The sequence below is a fragment of the Octopus sinensis genome, linkage group LG10 (genome assembly GCF_006345805.1).
Source record: "Octopus sinensis linkage group LG10, ASM634580v1, whole genome shotgun sequence".
NCBI lineage: Eukaryota > Metazoa > Mollusca > Cephalopoda > Octopoda > Octopodidae > Octopus > Octopus sinensis.
Window position 1 is genome coordinate 79,843,237 of NC_043006.1, and position 10,511 is coordinate 79,853,747.

General features: G+C 33.9%; 2 protein-coding genes across 2 annotated transcripts; both read right to left on the reverse strand.

The window, feature by feature from the left end:
- Positions 1 to 2,828, reverse strand: LOC118765228 (probable G-protein coupled receptor Mth-like 3). Its single transcript, XM_036506967.1, has one exon. It carries the CDS (start codon positions 2,826 to 2,828, stop codon positions 1,212 to 1,214), a length of 1,617 nt encoding a protein of 538 aa, XP_036362860.1. The 3' UTR covers positions 1 to 1,211.
- A 3,999-nt stretch (positions 2,829 to 6,827) lies between these two features.
- LOC118765229 lies at positions 6,828 to 8,970 on the reverse strand. The gene has a single exon (XM_036506968.1). The coding sequence runs from the start codon at positions 8,968 to 8,970 to the stop codon at positions 7,084 to 7,086; it is 1,887 nt and encodes a 628-aa protein (XP_036362861.1). The 3' UTR covers positions 6,828 to 7,083.
- Positions 8,971 to 10,511: the final 1,541 nt, after the last annotated feature.

A 10,511-nucleotide genomic window follows, 5' to 3' on the forward strand; every position in this document is an offset into this window, starting at 1 on the left:
ATGATATTGAGACATAATACATATAATTATTTAGAATAGTAGTAGTAATTAACGAATGGAATATGATTGCTCATGATATCGAAGCAGTCATGAATTGTACAAATTCCCATCACGTAATTTATCATGCATCTAAACGTAACATATGCACAATGGGAACGTTTGAAATAGGTTTAGTTTAGTTATAGTTTGAAAAATCATGGTTCAATACAAGACAGAAGATATTCTAAGTTAGTTCGTTCCCAAATGAAACCAATTTCTTAAATAGAGGATGTAAAACCCTATTGTTTTTTTTACTTCCCTCCTGTCAAATTTATTTTAAGCAGAATGTTTACAGAAAAGTTGGATATTCATCACGCATCGGCTATTTTACTTTTCTCATTCTCATTTTCCAAACAAGAAAAATTTTGTCAATACACATGTTCAAAATTTGTCTTGCAAACATTGTAGTTTGACAACAACGAGGCAGTTGACTCCAGCAGTTCAGCTGTCTTTTATTTCATTTCAGTTCAAATTTACCTTGAGGACTCATACAAGAATATTGGACATTCCATTATGTACGTCAAGTTCACTGTACTCGTTCTGTCATGTTTCCTAGATAACAAAAATTCTTGGCGATGCAGACGACATTTAGTCTCACTGGATTCTGCTATAAGTATTACATGTGATGTGAAAAGAATGGTTTCATGACAACAAGCCAATGCTTGAGAATGTACGTGTCAGCCACATAGATGAATTTTTCTGAACGAGATCTATGATAAAAGTGGTCGAAGATGTATTTATCCAGAACATGAAAAGTATTTGAAAAATTATAGATATTCAGCATTATCTAATTGTAGAAATGTTATTAATCCCCAAGAGAAGATCAAAGTACTGAAGTCGATTTAAAAATCGTTGACAATAGATACATTCTAAAAAAGCTTGATGGAGAGGGTGACAATCTGAGATTGGTGAAATTGTGTAGTGAGAGGAAACTCTGCTTCAGTTTCTAATGCGAAAGCTCGTTGAGGGATATCAGAAATGTCATCACAATCTGCATTTTATTATAATTCTTAACGTTTATATCATTATCATAAACGTAAAGAATTCTGAAATACAATGCAGTAAGTGGTGTCTGAGACTTTTACGGAGTAGTTTATAGAATCTATTATTACAATAGGTTGTGTACTGTGATAGAATGTCTGATGTTTAGAGTATTCCTGGAGAAATTCCAATTAATTTAGTGACGTTTCATGTTGAATATTGGTCGAGATTGTTTCAGTAATCGTCGAGAGATCAGCGTTTGAGGAATCGATATATTTTCGTATTTTAAGAAACATATGTTGAAAACTGCGGCAGACGATCTTTGTTAAGAGAAATGACAAAGAAATGAGTAAACCGACGAAAGAGTTTAAGATGCAAAATAGTAGAGAAAATTCGTCAATCTTCGTAAACGCATAAAGGAATCCGAATATCCACGTTAAACCCATGATGAAGCTTAATTTTATGTAAATGAAGAACACCTTCTTGTTTCGTTTTGATAAATATTTTGAAGAAAGTTTGCAGGCCAAATATAATTCTCTAATAGTGATGCTATACGCGATAATATTGAGGCATAATATAATGATAACGGGGATTGCCATGAACCAGAGCAAACTGTTTACATTTGTAATCCAGCAATTACCAATTCCATATTCTGGAGAAAGTCCATGATTTCCAGGTGTGTACTCGAATATTAGTGACACTGTTACTATTAGAAGTGGACAGATCCAAGCATATAAGCAATATAATACAAGTTTCTTGGTATCATTTTCTGATCTCCGGAATTGTGTAAGCCTTGAGAAAGTGTGCCAGGCATCAAAAGACATGACATTCATCCAGAAGAAAGTCGCTAAAAATGCATAATGCATGACAACAGCTAAAGATTTACACAGCACTGTAGATGTAGTAATTTGTGATGAGATAAGAAACAGAAGCTCAGCTACAAACAGTGCTGATGAAAGACTAATGAGCAATTTACCTGGTAAGGTACGGAGATCAGGTATACAGAGATAGACTATAATAGTGATTGCTAGAGCTGGGACAGAGATTGCTAGTCCTACTAATGTGGTATAGCTCTCAATTTCGGAATATTTTGATATTCCATTGTTATCATTCTTTACACAGATACTTAAACCATCTTCATCAATACTGAATTCTGATTGATTGAGCCAAAGTTGGGTAATATTTAAATAGAGAAAACCATCACTAGTGATATGATGTTCAGAGTCCTTCAATCTGGTCGCTGTACAATTTAAGATGGGGTGATAAAAATTCTTGCGACAACGCATTGTGTTTTTATCGTAATTGGTATATTTTGGACAGAATGGCAATTTCGTTTCAATTACAGTACCGTCTTTCACTTCTTTAATGATTAAATATTTGGCATTATAATTAAAAATGATAGTTAAGGAAGGTAAGCTTGTAAAACCAAAATCATTGTTGTTAGTATTATTGCAACATATAATGCCTTGATCAGTATAGATATTATCTAATGTACATTGGGCCTTTCCTCTAAGGTTCTTACTTGCTAAATTTTGACAGTGATGTTCCAATGTTTCATTTAATATAAGAGGCGAGCATTTACGAACACTTGGAATGCAAGGAACCAGATACGGCTTTAAATTATCAGGAGGAGCGTTCTGCTTGGGACATTTACCATTTTCAATAATATTCATTATATTGGCAGGGTTTTTATTTACTGTATTATCGCAGTCATAAACTATCTCCCATAATATATATTTTTCCGAGTGGCACAGAGCACAATATCGGTTCCTGTAGAGTCTTTTACTTGTTTCACCGAACACAGGCATATTGTCCGGGCTATTGTTGTTTGTAGGATATTCACATCCGCTCACATGACTTATATCACTGTGATTTGATGGACAGTGATCAAAGATATAATATGTTTTGTCCTGAACAAGGCTGCAACTATAATATATTGATGGATCGAAATATTCGGACTCAACAGTTTTCCGTTGATCTTCATTACAGCAGCATCTATTATATATATGACAGTGTTGTGAAATAGAGCAAAATTCACAATCCGTCGTACGTAAACAATTTAGGACAGAATTTGATGTTGGAATGATATTATTCATAAATATAGTGATAAGAAATAAAGTAGAAAAGTAATATTTTAAGATGATTTCCATTCGGAACTGAAAATGTTGAATCAGCAAGCTTGAAGAAATCCAGGATTTATACTGATATCAATTTGTTGATGAATTTTACTACAATGGAGTAATTTGAATAGATCAAAATTGAAAATGCTTCCAATGTATTTATGTCTTTGAATATAAGCAAACAAGAATGAGCTATAGCTTAAAGGTAAGTTGTTTTGGGTTATAGAGTTTTCGTAGTTATACCTGGAAAAGAAGAAATAAAGATATTTACTAATAGTATTCAATAATGAAACGATGCAAGGAAATGCTTATGACAATTTGATACTATTATTTCCTTACATTTTGAACTCTTATTATTTTGTAATACTTTTATTTGTTTCAGCCATCAGAGTGCAACTCTACTGGGACACGGCCCTGAAGGGTTTAATGGAACAAATCGATCACAGTAATGTTTCTATATTTGGTACTTTTCCTATCGGCATCTTACTGATGAAACTCTAAGTCGCGAGGACTAAAAGAAACTAATAGCAAATGTGAAACTGTGTTGGAACAAAAGAAACACGGGCACCTGCAGCCACCCAAACACCCATACTGAGACATAGTGTCCTTGAGAAAATTTTCTTATAATAGGAGAAGAAATGTTACTATTGACGTAATATAATCAGATTTGTAATGTGACGCATCTTGCAATTTCACCAGTACACAAAATATAACAAGCCATTTATCGTATCTAGTGGTGTATTGAAAGAAGGCAGTTAAATTGAATAATACAACATATATCATTTAAGTAGTTATAACCGGTTATATAATATATGATGTGATGTGAGCAGTCATGTGATATACGCACTGTTTCTGTATATATTTCAAATAAAGCAACCTTGAGTGTCATATTTGGAAAACAGCACAAAACACAGAGGTCGCAGAAAAAATTTCCATGAGAACCAAATTCGTTTTCTACAGTTTTTGTGTAATAAATGAAAATGTATTGTTCACCGCCTCTACACGAAATGTTTCAGAGAGAAGAAATGATTAATGCGAACGTCTGAAATTTGTTTTGTAAATATGTAGTTTGAAAACATCGTAGTTAAATATAATACAAGATCACTTGAAACTATTAATGTCTCGAACAAAGACACAGAATCCCTCTCAGACACAGAGGAACATCTCCGTTGCCTTCTTTTATTTCCTTTTAAAAATCGTTGACAAAAGATATATGTAGAAAAGGCCCGCTGGAGTAGATGAGAAACTGAGATTGACGGAACTGTGTTTCAATTCCTAATATGAAAGCCAGGCATTAAGTGACATGACATTCACTCAGAAGAAAGTAGCTAAGAACGAATAATGCATCATAATAGCTAAAGATTTACACAGCACTGTAAATGTAGTGACTTGCGATGAAATAAGAAAGAGAAGCTCAGCTAAAAACAGGCGCACTTACTGGACGAAAACCAACCAACAGCAATTATGAAACTGTGTTGGAACAGATACAAACAGAGACACCTGCAGCTATCCACACACACTCATAGCACTCATAGTGGGATATATGTCATGCTTTAGAAAGTTTTATTATAACAGGACATTAAATGTTACTATTCACGTATAATCAGATTGGTAATGTGATGCATCTTTCAATGTCACCAGTAAGCAAAATATAACAAGCCATTTATTGTAACTAGTGGTGCCTTGAAAGAAGGCACGAAAATGGAATAATATAACATACTAGCAAACACACCCGTCCCTTGGATGGTTTAAGCTGCTATGGTGGTATTTTTTTCATTAGATAATTGAACTAGCGAGAATGTTTATGAGTAGTACGGCAATCTATGTTTCCGATTAACCTAGGAACGGAAAATCGAATTGCAGTCTGGTTATTGTGGAGGTCGTTGCACTTTAATAATCATAGAACATGAAAGTTTGAGAGCTATGCAAAGCAGAGCTACTGAAGTGTTACGGGAGTAGATTACGAATAATGACAACCAAATATAGTTGTTTTACACGAAAGCGAAATTTGTTGTCATAAACAGCCACATAAATGGTGTAAGGGAATTGAAAGAAAACGGTGAAACTTCCCCTCTGCGAGTTTATTTTTTTCAACAGCAAAGTAGCTATTTTTTCGGAGAGATAAGTTGACAAAAGCCCCTTTATTCTGTTTTCCCGTATAGCCTGCGCATAATATAACAGCGAATGCTGTATAGAGTTAAATTGGTACGGAGTTTTCTGAAAGATACGTATAGCTTTCGCTAGTGTAAGCAAAACTCTTATTTAAAGGTTGATTATTTGGGGATGAATCATAAGTAATTGTTTAAAAGAGGCTAAAATGACAATGCTAAAGCATATTTGAAACAACGGACAATAGTCGAAATATCATAATGGATGGGCAAATAGGCACCCTTAAAGTGAAACAACGCATTGGTAGGTAAACAAACGTCTCAACAAATAGAAGGGAGGCAAGGGAACATCATCTTTCAAGTAACTCAGAATAAGTAAAGGTAAGCTTGCCAAAGTTTAATGCAGTTTAACTATGGAGATTAAGATTGCTTGATATTGGATATTCATCGCTACAGTATTCCTAGTCAATTTAATCAACGTGGCAGGAGTACAGTCGAAATAAATAGACAAAATCCTTTCACTTCATAAAAAGATTAAAATGTATGGAAGATCCTACATACAAAAACTATGTCCATTTAGGTCTATTTACGCGGAAGCTCCGGGAAAAATGTTTAGTGCATGACCATCCTTGTGACATAAGCAACGTGTGTGTAAAGTTTGGTGAAAATCGGTTGAGAATTGTGGAAATGTATGCGTTAGTCATTATACACACATATGCTGTGATTTATATATATCAGATATCATCTAAATAAATACAACTAGTTATATAATATAAGACGTGATGTGAACATTCATGTCATATATATACTGTTCCTCTATATATTTATTACAAGTAACACGATCTTGGGGGACATATCTGAAAAGCTACAATCTGCAACACAAGAAACTTTGGGAACAGAATAACATTTCCATGTGTATCAAATTTCGATTTCTATAGTGTCTGTGAGAGAAGGGAAAATGTATTGCTCACAGAATGTTTCAGAGAGAACAAGTATTTAATGTGAATGCTTGAAATATGTTTTGTAAATATGTAGTTTGAAATCAAAATAGTTAAACATAATACAAGAGCAACTAAAACAACTTATGCCCGGAACAAAGACATGGAAACCAACCCTCTCAGACATAGAGGAACAACTTCGCAGCCTTCATTTATTTCCTTTCAAATTTACCTCGAGAAAGATTCTTGCAAAAATGTTGGATATTCCATTAGGTACGGCAAATTCACTCTACTCGTTCTGTCACTTTCTCTAGATAACAAAAGTCTTGCCGATGCAGACGACTTCCAGCTTCATTTTTTCTTCCTATATGTATTTCATGTGATGTGAAGAGAATGGTTTCATGACGACAGACCACGGTTTGAGAATGTATCTGTTAGGGAAATTGGTGAATTCTATTCCGATCGAGATGTATGGTGAGAGTGAGGGTTAAGCATCCGAAAAATTATAGGAATTTAGTATTATCCAGTTGTGGAAATATTTATTAGTCCTTGAGAGAAAAAATAAAAATACTTAAGTCGGTTTAAAAATCATTGACCCTAGATATTATCGTAAACATTTGTGAAATTGTGTAGCCAGAGGAAACACTGTTTGAATTTCTAATATGAAAGCCCGTTGAAGGCTATGAGTAACGTCATCACAATTTTTATTTTATTATAAATCTTAACGTTTATGCATATCATTGTCTCATTATAAACGTAAAGAAGTGTGATATACAATGCAGCAAGTGGTGCGACGTTAGAGTCTTTTACAATATAGTTTAAAGAATGCAGCCCTACTACAGGTTATATATTGTGGTAGAATGTATGTTGTTTAGAATATTTCCGGAGAAATATCAATTATTGTAGTGATGTTTCATGTAGGTTATTTGTCGAGATTGTTTTAGGAATCATTGAAATATCAGAGTTTGAGAAATCGACATATTTTCGTATTTCAAGAGACATACGTTGAAAAGTTCGGCAGACGATCTTTGTTAAGAGAAATGACAAAGAAATGAGTAAACCGACAAAAGAGTTTAAAATGCAAAATAGTAGAGAAAATTCGTCAATCTTCGTAAACGTATAAAGGAATCCGAGCATCCATGTTAAACCCATGATGAAGCTTAATTTTACGTAAATAAAGAACACTTTTTTGTTTCGTTTTGATAAATATTTTGAAGAACATTTGCTGGTCAGGTACAACTCTCTAATAGTGAAGCTGTACGCTATAATATTAATGCATAAAATAATGATAACGGGGATTGCCAAGAACCAAAGCAAACTGTTCACGTTTGTAATCCAGCAAATACCAATTCCATATTCTGGAGAAAGTCCATGATTTCCAGGTGTGTACTCGAATATTAGTGACACTGTTACTATTAGCAGTGGACAGACCCAAGCATATAAGGAATATAATACAAGTTTCTTGGTATCATTTTCTGAACTCCGAAGTTGTGTAAGCCTTGAGAAAGTGTTCCAGGCATCAAATGACATGACATTCGTCCAGAAGAAAGTCGCTAAAAACGCATAATGCATGACAACAGCTAAAGATTTACACAGCACTGTAGATGTAGTAATTTGTGATGAGATAAGAAACAGAAGCTCAGCTACAAACAGTGCTGATAAAAGACTAATGAGTAGTTTACCTGGTAAGGTACGGAGATCAGGTATACAGAGATAGACTATAATAGTGATTGCTAGAGCTGGGACAGAGATTGCTAGTCCTACTAATGTGATATAGCTCTCAATTTCGGAATATTTTGATATTCCATTGTTATCATTCTTTACACAGATACTTAAACCATCTTCATCAATACTGAATTCTGATTGATTGAGCCAAAGTTGGGTAATATTTAAATAGAGAAGACCATCACTAGTGATATGATATTCAGAGTCCTTCAATCTGGTCGCTGTACAATTTAAGATGGGGTGATAAAAATTCTTGCGACAACGCATTGTGTTTTTATCGTAATTGGTGTATTTTGGACAAAATGGCAATTTCGTTATAGTTCCAGTACCATCTTTAATGATTAAATATTTGGCATTATAATTAAAAATGATAGTTAACGAAGACCGTAGTTTAGCAGAACTCAAAGAATTATTGCAACATTTGATGTTGAGTTTAATATATTTCATTGACAATGTACACTTTATCTCTGTAATATTATGTGTATATTTAGAAAGCTGACAGTGATGTCCTAATGATTTATTTAATATATGCAGCGAGCATTTAGTAACACTGGGTATGCAAGGGACTAGATAAGGTTCTAAATTATCAGGTGGAGCGTTCCGTTTGGGACATTTACCATTTTCAATAATATTCATTATATTGGCAGGGTTTTTATTTGCTGTATTATTGCAGTCATAAACTATCTCCCATAATATATATTTTTCCGAGTGGCACAGAGCACAATATCGGTTCCTGTAGAGTCTTTTACTTGTTTCACCGAACACAGGCATATTGTCCGGGCTATCGTTGTTTGTAGGATATTCACATCCGTTCACATGACTTATATCACTGTGATTTGATGGACAGCGATCAAAGATATAATATGTTTTGTTCTGAACAAGGCTGCAACTATAATATATTGATGGATCGAAATATTCGGACTCAACAGTTTTCCGTTGATCTTCATTACAGCAGCATCTATTATATATATGACAGTGTTGTGAAATAGAGCAAAATTCACAATCCGTCGTACGTAAACAATTTAGGACAGAATTTGATGTTGGAATGATATCATTCATAAATATAGTGATAAGAAATAAAGTAGAAAAGTAATATTTTAAGATGATTTCCATTCGGAACTGAAAATGTTGAATCAGCAAGCTTGAAGAAATCCAGGATTTATACTGATATCAATTTGTTGATGAATTTTACTACAATGGAGTAATTTGAATAGATCAAAATTGAAAATGCTTCCAATGTATTTATGTCTTTGAATATAAGCAAACAAGAATGAGCTATAGCTTAAAGGTAAGTTGTTTTGGGTTATAGAGTTTTCGTAGTTATACCTGGAAAAGAAGAAATAAAGATATTTACTAATAGTATTCAATAATGAAACGATGCAAGGAAATGCTCACGACAATTTGATAATATTATTTCTTTACGGTTAAAAGCTCGTTGACAATAAATATAATCACAAAATGCCCGCTGGAGTAGATGAGAAGCTGAGATTGATGCAACTGTTTTTCAGTTTCTAATATGAAAGCCTGTTGAAGGATATCTGTGACGCCCTCACAATCTGCATTTTATTATAATTCTTAACGTTTATATCATTATCATAAAAGTAAAGTAGTCTGATACAAAATGCAGCATGTGTTGTGATGTTACAGGCCTTACAGTGTAGTTTATAGAATGCAGCGTTACTAAAGGTTGTGTACTGTGGTAGAATATCTGTTGTCTAGAAAATTTCCGGAGAAATTTCTATTATTTTAGTGATGTATCATGTTCGGTGTAGGTCGACATTGTTTCAGTAATCGTCGAAACATCGGCGTTTGAGAAATCGACATATTTTCGTATTTTAATAAACATATGTTGAAAACTGCGGCAGACGATCTTTCTTAAGAGAAATGACAAAGAAATGAGTAAACCAACGAAAGAGTTTAAGATGCAAAATAGTAGAGAAAATTCGTCAATCTTCGTAAACGTATAAAGGAATCCGAGCATCCATGTTAAACCCATGATGAAGCTTAATTTTATGTAAATGAAGAACACCTTCTTGTTTCGTTTTGATAAATATTTTGAAGAAAGTTTGCTGAACAAATACAACTCTCTGATAGTGATACTGTACGCTATAATATTCAAACATAAAATAATGATAACAGGGATTGCTAAGAACCACAATAAACTGTTCACGTTTGTAATCCAGCAAATACCAATTCCATATTCTGGAGAAAATCCACGATTTCCAGGTGTGTACTCAAATATCAGTGACACTGTTACTATTAGAAGTGGACAGATCCAAGCATATAAGGAATATAATACAAGTTTCTTGGTATCATTTTCTGAACTCCGAAGTTGTGTAAGCCTTGAGAAAGTGTTCCAGGCATCAAATGACATGACATTCGTCCAGAAGAATGTCGCTAAAAACGCATAATGCATTACAACAGCTGAAGATTTACACAGCACTGTGGATGTAGTGACTTGTGATGAGATAAGAAAGAGAAGCTCAGCTACAAACAGTGCCGATGAAAGACTAATGAGTAGTTTACCTGGTAAGGTACGGAGATCAGGTATACAGAGATAGACTATAATAGTGATTGCCAGAGCTGGGACAGAGATTGCT